General features: G+C 42.1%; 1 protein-coding gene across 1 annotated transcript in view; it reads right to left on the bottom strand.

Moving 5' to 3' along the window:
• Positions 1–23502, bottom strand: part of ap3b1a (adaptor related protein complex 3 subunit beta 1a) — a 79469-nt gene that overhangs the window by 19130 nt on the left and 36837 nt on the right. The window contains exons 17-22 of the mRNA XM_049018647.1: positions 22831–22961; positions 22189–22330; positions 19375–19501; positions 17520–17700; positions 12012–12060; positions 11276–11379 (exon numbers count right to left, since the gene is read on the bottom strand). Of these exons, the coding sequence (XP_048874604.1) occupies positions 11276–11379; positions 12012–12060; positions 17520–17700; positions 19375–19501; positions 22189–22330; positions 22831–22961 (734 nt within the window). The remainder of the gene's footprint in view (positions 1–11275; positions 11380–12011; positions 12061–17519; positions 17701–19374; positions 19502–22188; positions 22331–22830; positions 22962–23502) is intronic.

Here is a 23502-nt window from a genome sequence, read left to right on the forward strand (position 1 = left end):
AGAGAGCAGTGGGGGGGGGGGGGGGGGCACAACAACTCCCATCACTCAAAACATGAGTGCATACAATGGATAACCTGCTCTCCGGGGGCTAAAAAGGGCCTTTCATTTTTCCACAGCACTAAACTAATTACCATAGTGTCTATATAAAAGGACCGAAGGAGAATGGAAAGACAAATAAACAAACTTCACTTATTCCGTAAAAATGTACCTCTGGCCACGAAACATCCTGCATTAGAGGGGTTTCTTTTAGTTTGAAAGCGATAAAACCTTTCACACGCCGAGAGCCCTGGGTCCGCCGAAAGGCTGAAGTAACACAGTTACCCGCTGGATCGGGAACCATGCATTTACGAATTTGGCCAATGCAGCAGCTAGTGAATAAGAATGGATGCGCGCGTTTGGTTACATGCACGCGTCACCATGAAATATGCCGAGGTTCTGCAATGTGTGCCGAATGTCTGCACTGCTTTTTCTTACAGCACAGCATGGGAATAATCATACGGACGAGAAAATAAAGAAACTATTAGCAGTAGGAACAATAAAAGCAAAGGCGTTGAGTGAACAGGGTGCATTTTCATCCCGGCTTGTCTAAATGAACTTCCCGCAGAACATACCTGCATACAGCATATTACACGAAACACACACATCGTATATTACGCATAACACTCACAAAGGCAGTATATTAAACTCAACACACACAACACACCCACCGCATATTACGCATACACATCCACTAAGATATTACACATAAATTACAACACTCATACTGTACATTACCCATAATGCACACATGCAGCATATTACACATAAAATACACAGATAGCATATTACACGCAACACCCACACATACAAATTATTGCATGCACACCCACACACCTACAGCGAATTACACGCGCAGGGACACTTCGGTGGCTATTTTCTGAGCGAACACTCTTAGCGTCAGCGTGGCACCAGTGACAAATGGAAACGGGGAGTGGATAAAACACAAGCAATTCAATGCATCATTTATTTGATTCACTCAGATTTGGAAAATAAATAAAACAGAGCAGCCCGACTGTATCAGCCGCTTGACATGTTGTGACGGGTTTGTATAAATAGTCGGACAATTACAACAGACACAACCTAATTTCCAGTGGAAGCGTGCGTGACTCTGAGCCCGTCGCTCCACAGACACGTATTTTATCACACTTTATTACAGCACGCAAATAAGCGTGGAATGAGAGTGCACATAACTGTCTACTTAACACTCACTGAAACATTTATAAGAGCCGTTTGCCACAACTTGAATCAGATGGGTAGGCAGCCGAACGGAGAGGAGCCTTTTACGACACGCCACAAGGCAAAAAATAAATACTAAGTGTGTCAAACGACGAACTTCACCGGTAATCGACCATATTATGGGCGCCCGTACAAACCGGCGGGATTGAAAGGCGGGGATGACCGACAAGCGGTCACCGGTGGGTGTTAATCCGTTTTAGTGCCGTCCTAAAGGGGGAGAGCAGGAGACGAATATCTAACACACAAGTGCAGACATGTTTTGGAAAGGAAACGCAGGAAAACAAGCAGATAAACCGTTATAGGGTAACACTGAAAGGCTGTTAGTAAATAGACTCTGCCACCACAGGGTGTATTTTGCAAAGACTAAAAATGACAAAATGTTTCTGGCAATTTTATTCATTTAACCACCAAATACCGATTCTCATTATTATTATTATAAAACAATAAGATTTTTTTCCTTTTGCCAATTTAAAAAACACTAAATGATTTCCATGTCAATCGTTTCCTTCCAGTAATCCCTGTCCAGTCCCTCTAAGCGAAGGTGGCAGTGGAGGAAGAGTCAGCGAGAGTCAAATATCCAAAAGCAGCCAAGCATACCTGTTTATCAATACTCTGCCTTAACCTCAGCACCACTGCGGTGACACGAATCAAATGCCCCTGGCACTGAGAAGGTTAATAAGATGGCCTCTTGTCATGGGGGCTCCACGATTGAGGCTACCCCCTACTAAAAGTCGGTGACAGAAAATCATTTTGGTCTAACCATCTCGCTGACAGCAATGCGCCGGATCCTATTAGATCAGAGCGAAGAATCGTCTGACCAAGTAAACAAGTTGTTGTTGAATTAGTAGGAGTCTGGGACAGAAGAGAGTAATAAAAGGTTTCCTTCTCAAGCCTAGTCAAGGACTGATCCAAGCTGGTGAGAGACCAAGGGAAGCCTTTAAACAATTATGGCACAGGGCTCCTCTATAAAGACCTCATTTTCTGTCACATTTCTGCTAACCTAGTGACGGGAAAGCCTGTAAAATGTTTTAGACCCAAGTAAACAGAAGCGTTTATTAACAATGCTTGATCCAGAGAGACTGAAACATCTAAAACACGAATCAAGGAAACATATTATGTTGTATCATTCTTGGCAAAAAAAAAACAGGCAATGATATTTTCTGAATATCTTATCCTCCTGAAACCATTTCAAAAGTAACAGACCACCCTATTCTTTAAATTTTGTCAATGAACTTTTCCAAAAACTAAAAACACTATAAGCTAATAAAAAAAGCACTGCATGAACAGCTAATCAACTATGCAAATGCATCACCATATTAAGAACGTGATAATTTATGCATTTCGTTTTCTTGTCAAGTTACCTCAGAACTCCAGGGCTGGGGGTTTGAATCCTACCTGTGCCGTTTGTGCGTGGTTTGCATGTGCTCACTGTGCTATATGCGGCACCTTCAGTAGAAGATACAGTTGGGCTAGATGACATCACTATACTTCTCAAAGTGCACGACTATATGTGCGTTTCTTGTGATGGACTGACATCATATCCTGCTCCGCAATTCTGAGCAAGAAAAGTTATTTGAAGAAGGATGGATGGTCAAATTGTCAGGGAAATCAAGACGATACAAAAGATGTTTTCAAGGCTTAAAAAGCATATTATATTCAGAATTACTCATTTTAGACATCAAATGATTTTTAGAAAGTCTGTAGAATTTCACGTCAATCATAATTATTCAAATTCATAACAAAACAAAAAATAAACCATCACCCCTACCACCAACAATTACCACATATAATAATGAATTTCTCAATTACTCAGTTATTCTAGTTATTAATGAGTTGAAGCATCAAGAGTCTCTTGATGTATTTAACATACATTCAGATGCCAATGAACACTGCAGATAGATACATACCCCTGACGACCTCCAATCATCCTACAAACGCACTTAATCATTAAATAGTGGGGATTATAACGGTGGATAATATGCATTACATTCGCTGTGGGAAATCAAAACTGAACCACACTGAATTTAACCATATATGAAACTTTCATGAATATTTAAATTATTATTTTTTTCAGCGATATATTCGGTGTTAAGGATTGGTTACAGGCACCCAGGGTCTCCCACGTCTTGTACCCAGTGCTGCCTGACTAGGCTGCAGGCCGACAGCCCCCCTGTCCTGGATGAGAGGTGTGGAACAGGTACCTCAAAAAGCTGCAGCTGCATATTTAACCAAAACTCAGTTGACTGAAATTGCTTCTCTTAGGTTCAGTTTTATTGCATAACAAAATATTCCAGCCAAACTATGGTCGAATAAGTACATTATCATTTACCTACCTAGTTCATACAAGTGTGGACAATCAAAAAACTCTTTCTCAGAAAAAGAGCTTTTTCTCAGTTTCATCATGTTTTGCTTTTAGGGCAGCATACACTAAACTTATTTGCGGTGGGGGGGGGAGGAACCGTACCAAAAGTTAAATTCCAGACTATGCACTTTGGAAACTTCCAAAGATGACTAGAGCCGTAGTGCTGAAATATTCCAAATGCAAATTTTGATACATAGGCTAGAGGAATGAATGCATGGTGGCAAATTAATTTTCATCTGAGCACAGATGCATTTTGCACTCCAGTACATCCAGGAGGCGAGAAGAGTAACTGGTGTGCCTGCCACATCACATGGGAGCGGCTGACAAACAAGAAGGAATGGATGAGGGCGGAGCTACGTCCAGCCGGGCCGCCTCCTCCTCCGGCCCACGATCGAAAGCTCACTCGGCGGGCATTTGTTTCCCTGCATGCTAATGACCATTAGCGATCACTGAAGGAGAGGCAACAGAAACACGGTATGGATCGCCATCTACATCACGGGATTAAAATCCCGGTGAGATTCCTTGACCTGACTTAAAATCAATGGCACAAATCACAGCACTCAACGCTGTGGTCTGCAGGGGGAAACATCTCCAGGGGAACTACTGAAAAACGGGTAGGACCACTTACAAGACACTCTACTCCCAAATCAGTACATGACATCACATGTCAATGAGGCGGCCCCAATATAGCACATGCCAAACTAGAAATGCAATGTGAACACTGCCGTTCGATTATGGATAATGTGGTCCGGTCTTAAAAATCAGCAGAACTGAAGAGCAAATTTCCAAAACTTACCCAGTCCACAGAGTTCTCAAGAATGTGGACTTACTGAATTTTTTAAATTTAACAAATGTTCTTCAATGGATTACATGAGCACTAAATGAGTTTTGGTTCCCAATACTGTGATGCACACTCAGGAAGCCGGTCTTTAGGTCATTGATGATCTCATTCTAAAAACAAAGCAAAAAAATGTACAGAGTGAGTTTTGGAAATTTGTTCTTCACTTGTAAACTGACATGCCTCTGGGCACATGTGACCAAATACACAAGCTAACTAAGCATTGTACCAAAATGCACAGGCCTCTTAGCCTGGCGTGGCAGTGCCTTCCCAGGCGTCACAGCTGTCCAGCATCTCAACACGCTGCAGGTCAGGCAAATATTGGCACTGGGCTGTCATGTCACCGCCCCTCCTCAGCAAAAGAACAGAAATTTATCTCAGAACTTTTGGGTGTGTCACTCTAGTCTTTGTCAATAAGAAAAGCTATGATCTTTAATAACACCTGTCGAGATTTACAGCTCTGACGAGGGACTGTCACTGCTCAAGGACCTGCTTGGGCTTCAAAATGCTTATCACCAGCTGACAAACTGGACACCCCATGAGGATTCCCCCTAACACTGAGTTATCCCTCCCTTTCCAAGTGTAAATAACGAGAGAGTCGCCAGGGTAACCTTGACTCCCAGTCAAGCCTCCTCACCTTTCAGTTCCCAAAAGACTGACAACGAAGAGAGGAATTGATTGAGAGGGTCTATTATGTATCAACTTAAAGAAAGCTGGCATGATTGATGAGGCCGGCAGTCACCTTCAATGCTCGTGACAATACCTGTATCCTTTTTGTCAAATGACCTGAGAAGCCTGCTGACATATTCAAAGTCACCATAACCGGGCACTTTATTGCAAAGGTGGCCTGTCCATGTAACAAGGATGTAAGGGAGAAAAAAAAAACTTTTTCTGATGGTGACTGAACGGCCAATATGGCTAAAATTAGCATATCTATGCTGAGGTCTCTTCCTGCTTCTGTATGGAGATTTTTCTTACTACTGTGAATCCTGCTTGTTGACCACACACATACGCACACACACTGTTTTACCAATAAAACTCAGTCATCTAGCAGGTAATTAATTAATCACAGCTTCCTTTAATTACAAGAGATCCACACAACAGAGAGAATCAAAATATGAGCTGAAAATATTTATGTTAGAGGAATTATGGGTACAAATAATTATTACAGCTGAATGAATAAAAATAAACTCCCATTCAAATTCCAATTTAAACAAAAATCAACTCCTATTAAATTTAAGGGGTTGATATTGGCAATAATGTAATACCATCTTTAAAGAATTATGTATAATATTTATCTATAAAAGAAGATTGCATCTAATGATTGTTATGATAATAGCATAGCATAATGCCTATGTGATTTTTTTTTTATATCTTCACAAAGGACAACAGGGTTGTCAGGGGGAAAAAAAACCGTAAATATAGTAAAACGGTGATAATCAACAATTTCAATTTGGGCAGGGGTGAACTATATGGTGTTTAAAGCCGACACAAAATTCTGACATTTGTTTAATTGAGGCATTCACATTTATTTATGAATTGCCTTCCACTCAACAGATGGAAAATTAGCTTGCGTATGAGGCGGAATTACCTCATTAAAAGCAATTACGGGGGTGACATTTAAAGACAATGGTTAAAAGCCTCTTTGCCTCTGAGCATTATCGCAAATGAAAGCTCCTGGACACAGGAGAGGAAGAGAAAGGTCCTGCATGAAGTCAGCATGCAAAAAAACGACAAAAAAGCAACAGAAAGAAGGACCCGGGCCGTGTCCGGGGGAGAGCCAACGCGCAGACACACACGCGAGCGAGCCGCCGGACTGGACGAGCGACGTACTATTTCCTTTGGGCATTTATTACCTGTTAAAAACCAATCTTTGGGTGAGTGGCAGTTCAGGGTTTTGGAGAGCGGGGCCTGCAATATTTCCCGGGGTCTGCTGAGTCATAATTAAAGCTGAACCGAGTGGAATTGGAGAGGGAAGGTCAGCGAGGTGCCGAATGAGAGATGAGGCTGGGCTGATGGGCACCAAATGAACAAATTATGATGGGCCCCACTCAACGTGATGAGGTCAAACGCTTGTTTCTACCCGCTGACAGTTCAATTTCCCCGAAATGTCTCCCGATTCGCGATGAGCTAATTATGAATGAAAAGTTATCAACCGCCCACCCAGACGGCGCCTTAAAGACTATTTCGTTGAGATCCTAATGTCAAAATGTTATTAGAGAGCGCATGTTGGCTGGGGAGGAGTGGGGGGGGGTTTCAAACACAATAACCTGAGTTAATCTAAATGCTATCGATAACCATGTAGTCATTTTCTAAAAAGCTGCTCAGAGACACATTCCTCAGCGGGTGGATTAAAACAAAGAAAATCTGAAAACAGCATAATAAATTGACATGGAGATTATTTATGATGTGCATTTTAAAAATTATATTAAATAATTTTTTTAAATGTACTGGCGGTCCATGGTCTTTATGCATAGAACCCATTAAATCAGAAATGTTTTAACATTCATTACGCTTTTATTTTTTGCAGAAAAGCATCCCTCCAAGCGCAGTGGCATTCGGCATCTGGTGACGATTCCAAACCCAAACTAGATGTCTTACAGGCGGCTTCCATTAACACAGAGACTGAAGGTTTCAGTATCATCTCGACTCCCTTTGATTGCTGCTACAATCTGAAGCAAGCAGACTGTCACTCAAACATTCAGACAGGCAAATGAGGTTCCCTCAGTCAAGCGAAATAATGGATGTGTGATCTGACTGACAGAATTGGTGGGGGTGGGGGGGGGACTTGAAGAATTCTGGACATACCAACGGGCGAAGGCAAGTCCGACAGGTGAGAGTCTTTCCCACAATCTGTTTACTTACAAATTCATTTCTCCATGGGGTGCCCCAGCCACAGTGTAGAAACAGGACTCTCGATTTCTGTGTGACTTCCAATGAAGAACGCACTTCATTGCCAATTTGGAAAAACAAAAAACATCTGAGGCCCTCTTCAATCAGCCAGAATTTGACAAAAATCAAAAGAACATGAGGACCAGGTCAGGTGTCGCATGACAGCCCCCATCTGGGACACAACCTGACACAAACCCAGACACTGATCATACAGGATCACAAGCGTTACCCAAAAAACTGCACCCAAGTCATACCAAATGCGGCCCACTTCATAAATAAGAAAACAACTTTGAACAGTAGGGGGCACCAAACCTAGAGTACAGCTGTAAATGCTTTACTTGCGGGCTGAAAAGCTCTCTGGCAAACCCCAGTGATTTATAAAAAAAAAAATTTTGTGCACATTTTTTAGGAGCTATCAGACATGACGTAGGACATATTCGGTGACCCTTAGAATTTCCATCAGGGGCGGACAGAGGATAGAGGCAGTCGCTGAGCGCAGACAAAAGCCTCATTTCAATTCTAACAGCCATAATTGAAGGTTAATTCACTGACTCGGGATTAACAAGGGGAGAGCACATGACGGGCAAGCGGCAACCTTTAATAATACAGGATTAGAACAACACAATTATGCCAAGAATCACCATTATCAACCCTGAGTTAAAACATGCTTATGATAAAGAACAGTCTAATTTCTTTGCCTTTTTAAAATATTTTGCTTTTCACTGGACTAAATAAAGCAAACTCATTAAATAAATTAGCTTTGTAAATGGATTAGCAAACTGATTATAATAAGAAACCTCTTCCATTCTACCGCACTCTCAAAGGCAGCGAAGGCAGTAACTGTAAACAGAAGGACAAAGCAGCTTTAGGATCTGCACTGCTGTTACGACACAGGTTTATATGCTAATAAACATTTTTATTTATAAACATTCCTGCACGCTGACTTTTCGTGGCATTTTACCCCAAACAGCATTACCCAGACATTCCCTGAACTTAAGCGTCTTCAACCATAATGTCCTTACAGAGATAAAGGACACTGGACAAGCCAGCGGCTGCGTGTCACATGAGCTATGATTCAAGCGGCCTGAAGAGGGCATGTGCCAATCACAGCAAGTGCAGGGCGAGACCCCCCCCCCCCCCCCCAATGACCAGGACATTCAGGCTGGGCCACACTGCTCCAGCTCTCAGAACTCAAGGAAAGAGTGTTACAGTAACCACACTAGGATCTCTGAGGATCAGATGCAGGGCTGGACACCCACTGGGGGAGTGGGGAGGGGGGGGTGCGAGGTCAGGGGCAATGTTTGGTGCTCAGTGCCAATACTTGGTACCTGGGGGAGTAACTGGATCTATCTTACCGGAGACTGGAAAAAGTCTAACTTAATGATAGAGCAAAAACTCCAGAACAGGCATCAGTAACTAATGTTCAGCCATAATTTAAAAGCTCATCTTAAAAAGCAGTCAGTCTCTTCTGATTATTATATGGCCTGAACCTGACAGCGATAATCTTGCATCTTTCTAACATCAGTGGGGTTTCAACTGCTATTTCTGCAAATATGAGGGATAAATAAATCAATATTAGCTGACCAATGGTTCATTACAATTAATAACTCTTGCATATAGATATTGCAATTAGAAACACATTGTTGTACAAGAGACCTGAAAACTGTTTTCACTTCCACAGTTATGCACACGACAGCAGACTGTTAAATATATGCTGCTCACTTAACTAAAAAGCTTACATAAGACAGGTGCTCCATGACATATGGGGGATGGGGGGTCACATTCCAATAAGTTGTATATGATTATGATATTTAAAAAAATATTGTCACTGAATAAGTAACGAATTACCAGAAACTGTAAAGAAAATGAACGCAAGTTTATTCGGTCAAACAGAAAAAATAAAATAAACATTGTACGATATATTGTTAAAAACTGTGTGATGCTCACAGCGGCAATAGAGGCTGGAAGCCTGGCTGCATAGATGCTGCCATCACCCAGCATCAGCAAAAAGTACCGGACCGCGAATCGCTAGCCTGCGAACACATCAAAACTCAAAGCTGACTACCAAGTGTGCAGTTTTACAGGAAAATTGTACAGTCGAAATATCGTAAGTTGAGGAGCATCTGTATATATACTGGTGAGAGCTAATGAGCATGCAATTTGTCAGAGGTGATATTCATTCACAAAACCGGCCCTGTCTGTCCAGCAGAGTTCACGCTGAGCTGAAGCCATTTAACATGGCGGATTAACCTCCCAGACGTTCCCTGAAGTTAACCAATCACAGTTAATTCGCAGTTACTCAAATTTCCTAACGGGACACTCTACTGAAAATGAATGCAATGTAACCCGTGGACTCATTATTGAATTCTTACAAATTCTTGGAAAATCGGCACCTTTCGCCAAATGTGGGGGGGCTCATCACAGGCAACATGCGTCACTTTGCTATTACTAAGCATTACGGCTAAATGGGGGGAAGCCGAAAAAGGCGTCACTCCCAAAGCTGAGGGCCGCTGATGAGACACAGCTCCGTCCCCTTAGATAGACTCACACTTATAAAGCAATATCCAATTACAGAGCCAGAAGCTTTGTATAATAGCCTGCAGAGCCCATTCCAAGAATAGAAAAAGCTGCACATATACACGGAATATCAGGGTCACTTTCTCATCTATTTGCCTTATATCTCCATTCCTCAGATACTAATTAATTTCTCAGTGCTGCAGAGCCATCGCTGCTCTGAGCTCCTTAATATGATTCATTTGGCCTTTTACACAAGGGAAGGTTAAAGTATATTCTGTAGGACTGAACTTGAGGTCCCCCTTGGCATGGAGACGTTTTATCCCTATGTAACCAACCCTAGCCAGGGCATGGCAGTGAGACGTACCCTCAATACTGTGTACGGGAGGCTGGTTGTGGAAATTTTTTGGGGGCGTGGGGGGGGAATAAATAAGGAAATTTACATTGAAGTGTCACTTTGAAATATGAGAGCTCCTTAGAATAAACTGTGCTTTACATGCACATATTTAATGACTATATTATATTAAATCACTTCCTGTATTGTACTGTTCTTTCTTTGTACTGTTGTTCTGATCTGTATTACACTGTTCCTTGTTCTATCCCCCCCCCCCCCCCCCCCCGCCATGCACCTGTTCCCACCCCTGCAACTGTGGCATAAGAACATCACTGTGACATGTAACAAAATTTGAATCTCCAGATGTACATGGTGACAATTGAGATTTTAGGGCCCATGAAATTATAGCAAATTGGACCTCTAACCCACAACTATCCAATTGTGTTCCCAAATTTGGGGCCTAACCCCCCACCCCTTTAAGGCGCCCCCTGGTGGTAGTGATGGGAAGGCTGGGACTTGTATCAGCCTGTATCACAAAAACAGACAATCCAGGATTCAGGTCCTAATTGTTCAAACAAACACAAAAGTAGGGATGACAGCAGGTTCCCACAGAGATGATGTTAAGGGAAGATGAAAGTGACCCAGCAAGCAGCATTCCGGCCTGAACAGCGTGACAGGGGAATCCTTCAAATGAGGAAAGAGTCGTCAGGCTGGAAAAGGTCAGCAATCAGACACGGGGTCTGCGGCGAGACAGCGGCCGATGGCAGGGAGGGGCCATGCACAGCCGAGTGCTAACAGACCAGGGGGGTTCGGGGGTGACAAAGAGAGTCTATTTGCCACTGACGCAGGGTGGGGAAAAAGGTCAGTCAGCGAAGGACATCCCTCACTGCACACTCACCCGAGAAAGACAACTCGTCATGTCAGACAAAGGAGATGGCAAATAAATTCACACACACACAAACACACACATTTATATATATATAAATCTCACACTCACACACACACAGCAGCCTGAGGAAGTCATCCAGGTTATTGCGTGGCTATGTGGCACACCTCTTACCTCAATGGCTGGAGAGACACTGGAGAGGGACAGGCCTTCCAGGTCACTCAGCAGGCTGGGTGAGAGAATAGAGGCCTTGGGCACGGATGTTGATACGGGGTTGACTGCAGGGACAGAGCATGTGGAGTTAGTTAATGGCCGGGCATCACTCAGCGAGACCTGATGCATACACCACTCACGATAAATACCCAACCAAGTATTTATAAAAATGGACACTTAATAACAATTATGGCTGTCAGGCTGAACAAAAGTGTTCAAAGCCCCATAATATTATGTACCATATCTAACACATATCATGATCTGTGTAACATCCACTATCTCCCAGCTCAGGGACATGACATGCAGAGGAGAAGTCAGGCTAAGGAGCTTGGGAGACATTTATCACACACTGTGTTAGTTTAACCCAGCTAGCTCTCCGTAGTGCTCATCATGTTAAAGAACAACAAGCAGGCAAGAAAGACAATCTGACTGTGCAACCTGAAGTACTGCGTAAATTAGGGAATTACAAAAACATAAACGAGTTTCAGAAAATTTCCTACAAAATGTATATTATTGTTAATAATGTATATTATTATTATTATCGACGACGACTCAATGAATGAATGAAAAATAATAATGCCATCATAATGCTGTCAAAAATTGCATCAATTCAGCGAAAGAACTTAGAATACACAGAAATTTTATTGGAAGTTACTAATGGCAGTATTTTGCAGAAATAACCGATAGTCACACTTACAGTCATCTAAATCCAGCAAGGACACCTCCTTTTTCATCTTTACTTCAGTCTACAAAAACAAAAATAACAATGATTAGCAAACACAGCGGAACAGGCCACTCCATTAGCACTAATAACAGGGGGACAGACCAAACAATGCCTTTGTTAACCACCGGAACTGGTCGCTGCTCAGATGAGCGGCTAACAGATTGGAGGCAAAGCTGGCATGCCAGCTTGCAGGGAGTCCCGATCGCGGAACATCACCCTGCGTGTGCACGTGTCTCTCGGATCAGAGCACGGTGACCCTGGTGATCACCTTGATTTGGCCTCTGGCAGCAAAAACAGCTGGAAGGACAAATTTCCTTTTCAGAGGGATAAACGCACAGAGATACTGCTTTTGATGTTTGATTACAGTGAACAGCCAGCAAAGCACCTGAAATGCATCCTGACCACTTTAGCTACAGAAAGACTGCCGCGTCAGCAGGACAGGCACGACGACACAGGAAAGAGCTTTAAAAGTGTTCCAACGACGGCATTTCATTTTTTACCAAGCGGTAGAAAACTCCCAAAAATTGTCTTCTTTGGTAGACTTATTGATTGATGAAATGCATGAGAGCATGTTTCTGTAAGAAGTGGTACCTCCAGAACCTCTAACATGCCCAAGAAAAACTCAGAGTTCCCAGAAATGAATGAAAACTTAATGCCACACATGACGTTTACAAGTGCTGAATATTACTGTTAATCATAATATATGCGTTATGTTATTTAAAAAAATAAAATACACCTTAAGACCTTTTCAGATTATATATTTACTCAGCCCGTGCCACCCATTAGTGGGTGAATGAACAGACAAGTCAGCAGCAATATCTGACCAAATACATCGTATAATTTAGGATCTCCAGGCATAATCTCATCGTTTTAGTTTACACAAACCATCACAGTGTAGATGGACAGGTAGCACAGCGCATTAAGCGGATTTTGACCACTGGGGGAACACAAACGCATGAAGCCCTTTGTCTAGTAACACAAGAGAACAAAGGCAAGGATGAAAATTCCCGATTCAATGTCAACAACCAAGAATGCTCCAAATGCTGGTAAACAAAAGATTGCAAGGAATAAGGGCTGAATAAGAGCACACCAAACTGAAATGGCATGACACACAACCTTCTCTCCAACGGAAACCAACATCCAAGAATGTATTCCTCCACCCAACCAGTCAAGGGTTAATTGTTTGAGCACCTAAAACCAGCAGAATCTGGACTGCCAATGTGGGGGGGCACTTCCCACTGCGCTCTCCATGCATTACCACAGGCCTTTTGTACACTACAATTACTGTGTTATGCAGCCTTAAAAATAACCAACTCAAACCTGGAGAGAAACATACAATCTCAATGAGAAAATAAGATTAAAAATGAAATAAACACACAAGTAAACATATCTTGCTGAAAAATAATATACTGCATCAGCTTGCATTCAGCATTCAGGACTGACAAAACGTCCGACACTGATATCAATTCTACATCTACATTTTCTCCTGTGTAATTTTCATTAAACAGTCGCTCTGCTCAGCCACCAGAAGTGACGCTCTCGTTCCACGTGGCTCACAGTAGGATGACCTCGCACGGCGGGAATTACAGAGCGCGCTCCGCTACGCAGCCTGTCTCACTACATCGGGCACGATAAGAGCGCATTTTAAGTTACGGATGCGTTTCCTACACACCGCACACACATAACCACCCCCCCCCACCCCCCACTATCAAAGAACCATAAAATTTCACTCTGATATTACAGACAAAAAGAAATCTCCCAAAAGAGAAGTCTAATGCCAAAAACAAACAATGAAGTCAAACGCATATCCTATCAAATATTCCCCAATCGGCTATTCATCTTGGTAATAGAGACGGAACTTGGGAGCTCCACACAGGGCTTGAAGCGTGAGATTGAGGATTTCTCTGGCACAATGCATAATTCATGGCCCCAGCCAGCAAAGTGTGTAAAATGAGAATTTCACAGCGTGGCAAGAGCAATGGAGCCGGGGAGAAGAGGCAGGAGAAATCGCATTTCACTGTGCAAATTTTATTTCTCAGCCTCTCCGCATTCGTGCGACGGCGCCATCGACGGATCCTCCGTCGTCGTGTCCCTCCTGATGAGTAGATCAGGAGGCGAGAATTTAGATAAACAGGATGGGTGGGAGGGGGTTCTTCAGAGATTTGGTTACTTAAATGTGCGTGTTTCATGCAACTCAATGAGCTGCAAAGACGTGATAATTTATGGTGCGTGCGCTAACAAAAATGAAGACTTCACAAACAACCAACCACCTGATCGCAGCAGAAATACTGCAACAATGTGGGAAGATCTGTTGATATACAAATGCATTCAAAGAACCGAACGATAAATTTATTGCACATCTGACAAAAAATAAGATTAAATTAAGATAGTATATATTTATCTTATTTTATATTCTGAGAAAGTGTTACAAAGACATAACTGTAATAATACTAGTGTGAACAATGACGATGGTATTAACGTAATGTATTAATGTAATGGTACAATACAGTGAAAGTCAGGACAAAAAAAAAAAAAAAAGGACCATTAGCACAATGTCTATCTGCAGTTCGCCAAAATGCATGTTCCACGCCTGCTTTCTTTGATAAAAGCCTTCATCTTGTTAACGATCATTAAGAGGAGTGTGATGGAACTGCACGGATTATCACACTCCATCTAAGGGGCACATGACACTGATCTTTAACTGTGTCACCGGGGCAATGAGAGGCATCTTGATTGAAATGAGGGTCGCTGAGGTGTCCCACGTCGGACTAGCTGTGGGGCCAAAGCATTGCCTGTTTCATGTGGAGGCCTGATCTCGGACCGCATCAGCGGTCTCTGGGACGGGCTTTCAAGCAGAACCTCAGGCGCCTTCTGGTCGCTTACGACCAGGTTTACCAGAACCACGTTTGCAGTTGTCGTCTTGTCAGTTTTAATCTATTACAGCAGGTTTGGTCTACTTGAATAAAGAAGACTCTCATTGCACCCAAATATTAACTATTTGCTTATTTACACCCAGTGAAGACTAGTGATGTAGTCAAGACCAACTAAACCAAGACCAACTGAGTACTAAGGTCAGAGTGTAGAGACCAAGACAAGATTAGAAACAAGCTACATAATACAACACACAATAAAATGTGGAGCATAAGCATCATCTTGGGAAAAGGCAGTATGACCGAAAAGTTTTGTATAATTTGAACCATGGATGTTTTCTCTCAAAATTTCAATACAAATGCTTCTGTACAAATGTACATATTTTTCAAATAAGATGCACCTTACTGGTTGCATTTGAAAACAGGATGTTTTACACCCAATTACAGTACTGTGTTAACCCTTAAAACCCTATCCGTTTTTGAGTGTTTTTCTATCCTTTTGATTTGACATTGTACGTACATGAGTTAGCCATATATGCTTTATCGTTTTGTCTTCAGGACATTCTGGGCTACTCAGATGTCATAATTTGATATGTAAATGCTGACAGTCTTCATATTATCCTTCATATGAGGAAAAATTACTTGCGTATATTGAAATTTAAAATTTTTAGTCTCACCTAATACAAAAAATTGCAGGCATAACAAATCTAATCTTATAAATGTTGAGATTAGAGTCTCGATGATGTGGGAATGCAGGGGTTTCATTGAGGACCTTCCTATGGCTAAATATTATGGAGGAATACATGGTTAGTGCCAAGCAGAAAAGAATGTCTTTGATCCATTTAGCAATTTGTTGAAGATATCTGAAAGACAGCAATGTCTGGTTTTATAATTTTTTTACTTTATAACATCTAAAATTGAAATATAAAAGCACTGTCTAGCTTATAATCCACTCAAACACAGACATAAGTTTTAGAGTCTAATGCCGAATGTTTATCGCTATCATTATTTTTCACCTACATACGCTTTGGGTGAAGTGAAATTTGAGAATGAAACCTTTAGATGGCATTTGAGCCTCAAACAACAAACCAACTCAGCAGTATGTAATTCTGTTTACATGTAGGTGTTGTTCCAATTATACTATTTCTACTGATTTGACGGAGCTCAACATCAAACACACATATATAAACTTTTGTGAATAAATATCAAGTAATTGTCTTCCTAATAAATAGAATGCTACATTTTGTTATTTCTAGTCTGAGTGTTTTTCAATCGCTTTATTTATAGGCTTATAATAAATTATAAAATAAACATTTTGGTAACACTTTCTATGAAGCCCAAATTCATAAAGCCTAGTAACTGTTCTTATAATGTATTATAATGTATTATAAATGCAGCTATAAATATTTATAAAAAAGGCATAACATCATAGCCATGTTTCTTATGCATTACGAATGATCTAAGAAGGTCTCATCTATAATGTACTATGAATACCTTCATAATGCATAATAATGGATAGTATAACAATTAAGAATGCTGTGTGCTGCATAGTGAAGGTATTTATAGATGAGACCTTCATAGAGGATTCATAATGCATAATACACACGACTATGTGTTATTTCTTTTTATGAATAGTTATAGCCTGTTTATAATGCTCCATGAATGTATTATAATTTATTATGAAGGTATGCATAACGCAATATAATGACTGCTTTAAGTAAAGTGTAACCAATATTTTTACCCCAGAAGGGTAGTGTGTGGATCATTGTGGAAGAGAATATGCACTTTGTTTTCATCTAATGTGAATAATATTGATGTTTTATAGATTATCATGGGTGCTTTTTCGTGGAAAACGTTTAAAATATATGCCTCATTACACAAGGGATTACTCTGGAATATTTTAGCGCATAACAGTTGGAGCGGTCAAGAGACAAGACCAAGTCAAAATTAAGTCGATTCCAAGACAAGACCAGGACTGCAAAAAAGTCTCGAGAACTACAACACTACTGAAGACTGATAAAAAAAATTATACTACCTCCCACACAAAGTGACTTTATCAAGGTGACGTTGTCTCATCTGTAAAGTGCTGGATGATATAAACAGGATGGGTATTTATTTCCTATACATGTTGCCACGGCAACAAAATCTACTTCTGACAGCTGCAGCCATAGACAGTAACTCACCTGCCACAAACAAACTCATAGTCTCACATAGAGCTCAACATCCACAGCAATGACGGGGCGTGATCTCCCAGGTGTCCCTGGGTACACATCACTTCCACTTAAAGGGCCAAAAAAGGAAAACAAACCTTGCATGCCAGGTGCTTAAACCATTTGTGGAATGACCTTACTTGTTTTTTTTTAATGATTTCTTACCAGATCTGATGCTTACGAAGGGTGCTGCTGCACACTCTCTAACACAACTCTGCTGGGATAATAATTTATACCAGAGACTCCAAACCCACCCAAGCTACCTAGGGAGGCATGCGAGAAAGCCACCTCTGTCATTTTGCATAGGAAACCATGCTGCTTGCTTGCCTTGGCTGTACACGGGTGAGCGGTGTTCTGTATTTAGACAGCAGAGTGCCCCTGAAGGATCACACCTGACTCACCTTGGGCTTTGAGATCTGCTTCTGTTCCTGCCCAGCACTGCCATCGGAGTCAGAGTCCGAGTCTGCCTCGGAGGAAGACTGGGAGCCCGAGGAGCTGGAGGAGGAGCTGGCTTTGGGCTGGGATGGGCGGCTTCCTGCTTTGGGTTTCCGTCTGATTGCAGTCTTCTCATTTTCCGAGCAACTGAAAGAAACAATTAAAAAGGGCAGTAGAGCCAATAACTTAAGTTAGTAAAATATCGGGGCTTTGAAATGCACTAACCTCCATTGGATCTTATTTTTTTAAGACATTTTTTTTAAAAGTTCTTATATGTCTAATTAGCAAGAAGCATGTAGCATTTAGAAAGATTAAAAAAAAGCAAAGCAAAACAAAGAAGTAGCCATATGTACAAACTTCACATCCTGCAGAAGACAGTAATGCTAATAAGATGCGATGGCCCACAGTATAATTCTCACAGCAGCACAAGAAAAGATCCCAGCGGCAGAAACTTTCGGTGACCAAAGGGAAACTCATCCATGTCTAATAAAGACGCTGAGGATCAATCTGCGGGCAAAGTTAAAAATAACCACCTTTCCATGCAGCTGGCAAAGCACAACTAGAACCAACAAGTCTGCAAGAAGGCTGAAGACGAATCTGTTGTGTTTGCAAAGTTAATTTAATATTCCATTATCAGACTGGATTTAGCCCGCCCCCCCCCCCCAAACCCTACTTCAATTCTGCCACATAATGAATGTTTACCTTGCCTGCCTGGGATTTTCAGATGTGGAATTAATGAGGAGAATGTGATGGTAGCTGGCTTTTTAACTTTGCGATGATGAAAAGCCAGTATTAATTTAGGCTACAGATTTCATTTGTTCCGAACAGGAAAAACAATATAAATCACTTTTAAAATCATTAAATCCTGACTTAAATTAACCAAGTCATAATTAGGGCATTATGCTCTGTTTGTTATGGAAGCAGTGGGGTGAGCTGCTTTAATTAGTGTCTGTAATGGAGGGAGAGGCTAGGGCAGTACCGTCACGGCCGGGGCAAGACCCACCGTGGGCTGGGGGGGGGGTGCTGTCTGTCAATAATGTTTCACATACTCTACCAGAGCAGTAGGGTGGCTGATGTTATTGCGAGCTCCTTTGTGTGTCTGTGTGTGTGTGTGTGTGTGTGTGTGTGTGTGTGTGAGTGTGTGAGTGTGTGAGAAAGAGGTTGGCAGGAGGTGGGATGGCGGGGCCAGTACCGGCCAAGCACTTCAGGGAGCTAATGATTAAAACCGTGCTTGGTGACAACACGGCCTGATAATGGCCAATCTAGGGCCTTTAGCGATGCAAATGGACAGCAAATTACACTAAGAATAACCTCCACTGTATGAGGGATGGGGGGGAGGTAATCACATCCATACAGGGTTTGTACATGGGGATCTAGGAACAACAGGCACTTCCATCAGATGCAAATAAAAATCATGAGTGCACTGTTGCACAGATCACGCCACATAGATACGAATTCCTTCCCCTGCAAAACACGCTGCTCATGAACATAAATCACCAACAGTACGGCAATTACAATATCCGAGGATGCATGAGATTCGTATTAATAATTAATATTAGGAGAAATCATTACGCTAACGCTAATAATGCCAGGAAGAAATGTGATAATAACTAACACTAATAACATTGCAAAGTGACTTGATAAAAGAGTGTACAAATTGTGATGTAAACAGTTATTTCACACCAGACTTAGCCCACATGTAAGCACATATAACTCCCAAAGGGTCATGAACAGAGTCGCAGTGATTTCTTTCCTAAGGAGACAAGGCAGAGACTGGATTTCCATGTCACAGGACTTAAAAAACCGACAGAGGCCCACTACCTGTCATGGGGGTCTCGGCCAGCTGTCTTCCTGAGGACTTGCTGCTTCTTGCCAGACTCCGATTGGGTGGAGCTCTTGTCAGAACCTTCATCACTGCTGCTCTCGTCCTCCTCGCTCCCAGACTCTTCTACAGAGACATACAGCCCAGACGTTTGCAAGGATTTACAAAGACAAAGAAGCAAGCAAACAAACAAACAAACAGACCTAAGCTGATATGGCCCCTTTCCTTCCCTCTGCGCTACATCTCCCAGATCTGCCCCACAAACCAGCCTTGGTACACAAGTCAGTCAGGCCAGAACTGCTCCCGGCACATACTCCCTCGATACCCCACATTAATATACACATTTCAACCTCTTTTAATATAGTTTTACCAGCTGTTTATAGGAGAGTAGCAGAAGTATTTTCTATAATACACTGACAACATTTATTTGAGTGTTTCTCATTACCTCTTCATTACCTGACATGGGGCATTTCCACACATAACACATTATAAATGGAAAATTGCTGAACCTAATGCAGTACAATTTAGAAAATCATTTAAAAAATATCCCTGCAGCCCTGACCAGGATAAGTGGTTAGAAGATGGATGGAACACCTCATTTTTACTTATTACAGTACAATATTACCTCAGCATGTGATAAATACAGCAAGAATTAATTGCCAAATGAGATATTCTTTGGTTGTTAATAACCTCATCAGCACATAAGTGGCCTTTAAACTTGCAAATCATCAAAATAACAAGAAAACTCCTCCTACAGGTAGAAAGGTCAGGGGTCACGCAAGGCAAAGGGAGAGTTTATTTGATGCTTTTAGTTTTCCTTGATAGAAATTAGTGACATGGACGCCAGTTAAGTTTAGAAACAGACATTTTATCGTTAGTACACAGACGTACACTTTGGCTACATTTCCACACATTAGTGAACAATACAATTACTTTTACTTGAGGTGCAGTGACAATCCAAATTATTCTAAAATCGTTCACAAAACCGAACCATGGTACTAAGTATTCATCTATTTAATGTTAATGTGGAACAAATAGCAAGTCATGATTCTTAAAGAACGCAAAAACAACTTCTCGACATATCGCTTTGGGAAGTCTGATTGAGATTAATCAGAGACTCATTTTAATTGTGGGTGCAGAACGAAAAAGAATGGGAAAAGACTACAAATGAGCAGGCTGCTATTATATTTCTCATCCAGATAGAGTGATCAAGACCAAGTTAGCATAATTTGTACAAATCAATTTATTTAAATGGTTTCCTAATGAGACAACATGTCGAACATTACAGTTATTCCGCAAAAGTAATGCCACATCAACTCTAAATATTAGTTTGCAGCACTTCCAAAACTAAGGCATGTAAGACTTACTAAAAATTAATTTAAGTTAATGTAGGGAAAGATAAACCGATCAGCTTCATTCCCATGGCAACTAATCACCAGCCCCAGCCAGGACCTTCGCTAGCGACCCCCAGCAAACAGAGATAAGGATGCTACAATTCTTAGGTCGTCTGAGTGGATCTTGAGAGTGGCTGGGCACTATGAGGCAGTATGAGGCACATGGCCATTGGGCAGCATGTGAACGGGACCCTGATCTCTCTCACAAAGCCCACCACTACTGACATACACGCTAACCTGATATGCAACAGGCCAAAACCATTCATGTCAATGGTGAAAACTCCACGGCACAAATTCTAAACTCTAACCAAACGGCAAAAAAAGTGAAAGAAACTGGATGTAATTGCAAATCTAGATCTATGCCGAAAGAAAGGGTAACGTTTCCCTCAGCAGCTCAGTCAGGGGGGAGTACCTCATCTTAACTCCAGCAGATGTGGGCAACTTCATTTGCGAGAAAGGAAAGGAAAGACCTGCTGTGTCAGTCATGTACTGCGAGCGGCATGAATCCCCTTAATGTTCCACAGGGCAGCATTTTGAGCAATGTTGCCGGGCAACCGCCAACCAGGACAGCTCATCTGGATGATCGGAAAAGTTGCCTACAGTCAATAAAAGTATTTCAACTTTCTTGTCCAACATCAATGGGAAAGTGCCTGAGCACTACTGCCCTGCAAAATTGCTCAAGAAGATGCCCAGTGTATCGTCACCCTAAGAGTCTCCATGCTGTCACTTCTTAACCTGGACTGTAAAAACTCTGCTCGCTGAACAACTATGTGGGCTGCAGACTACAGCAGACTCCCTGGCTGGGTACACACAAGCAGGACCACAACTCAGGACATCATCAAGTGGCGATTCTGTCCATGACAGACGTAGGTGCTTATGTGAAAATGCTTCCATGTATTTCATTTCATTAACACATGGATTAGACTCAATGCCTTTTGAGTTAAACTGCTTATAAAATTATATAGTACTAGTTGTGGAATCACAAATCTCTATAAGTTAATGCCTCAAATCGACCTGTTGGGGGGAGGCGGGTAAGTGGTCCAATGAAATGCGTTCATACATATTCTGACGACGCTCTGACAGTTGCCACGCGACAAGCTATGTCACTGATTAGACACAACAGAGGCTCCGACGTGGAGGGATTATCCTCACAGTGTAGGCGACACGTCTGGCAGGATGTCCTGTCAGACCTTACATGGCGCTGCAAGACGAGATGACCAATTGAGTTTGTCTCAGTCAGTCACAGGCAATATGAACCCACCGCAGACTGGGATTCACTGGTTGGGTGAAATAGAGGATTTCAAGATTTGGGGAGTTGGCCATCAACAAAGGGAAGGCAAAAGCCTGGATACTGCATATCCTGTGCATAGATAATACATAAACACAGAATACTATGGGAAATGGTGCTTTGATACCTACCTTCACTACTGCTGCTGTCTTCAGCACCGCTGCTACTTCCGGATGCCGCCTCCTCCTCCTCCTCCTCTTCCTCTGAGTCCGAGTAGAACTTGTCAGACTTCGCTGGCTTAGACTTGCCAAGCGATGGCACCCACTCTTTCACCTGGGGCACCGGCAGAGGTGAAGAAACTTAGAGTCAAACCTGGATACCCCATAACAGATGGAGAGATCGAGAGCGTTTAAAGCAGAAGCGATACGAGGTGAGAAGATGAACAAAAATTTATATCCAATGTTAATGAACATCCTCCTTTTTTTAGCCCGCATTACAGGCCCATAGCATGACATTTAAGCTGCTAGTTACCTATAAACAAATTTGTCAATATCTCCAGAAAAAAATCGCTAGTTATGACAAACAACCAAAATTACAGTTCAAGCTACTTCGAGCAGCTAGCTTTGTATTTTAATATCGCACAGCATAATGTCCAGATTGTTGAGTGATGATGCTTGTTATACATGGGAGATGAGCTGACAGACACACTGGTAAGGAGCTCTACAGGATGCTCGGCCTATTTAACCGCTGAAGCAGACTAGAGCCTTCTGATGACGCCGAGCATTTTGAGATCCAGTACGACACAGTAACTAGCGGCAGGGCAGGAGTCATACCGGCTCGAACACCTCCACGTTCCTCACAGACTGGTCGGGGGCCACCATCGGCCAGTCGGACAGCTCCAGATAGCCGTTGGCTTTGGTGTTCAGGGTGTGAGACAGTGTCCCCAGCTGGAAGCGATCCCTATCTATTAAGGGGAACAGGAGGGGAACAGTGTAATAAATAACACAGACCCAATGTCACACGGTCCAGTCTTAATCAGAGCTGCTGGTAATTGGCACTAAATTAGCTCAAATGTCACAGTATAAACACAAACTAAGAAGGCTTTTAATGGGTCAGAAAACTGATTTAAGCCCATAGATTACAATAATCTCCCCCATAATGGTCAATAAAAAAGGTAATCAGTCAGTGTGTTTAGAGGTGTTTGCTGAAATGTAGCTTCTCTAAAAATGACTTTACTGTGAATATTAAGAATGACAGCGTAGTTAAACAAGCACCATACATGTCCTGCCACACACACATTCAGAATTTTAATGTTCTCCTCTGTCGTCTTCCCAGAATGGAGACATCCCTCTTAACTCAAGGCAATCCCTCTCCCCGCCCCAAGCAGCATCGGAGATGGGCAGGGATTAATGTCACAGTTTCTGCGTTTTCAGTAAGCCGACGAGAGCTCAGAACCCACTGACCTTCCTTCCGTGACGGTGACAGGCGCAAACTTTTAAATCGCG

This window comes from Brienomyrus brachyistius, chromosome 7 (genome assembly GCF_023856365.1).
Source record: "Brienomyrus brachyistius isolate T26 chromosome 7, BBRACH_0.4, whole genome shotgun sequence".
Taxonomy (NCBI): domain Eukaryota; kingdom Metazoa; phylum Chordata; class Actinopteri; order Osteoglossiformes; family Mormyridae; genus Brienomyrus; species Brienomyrus brachyistius.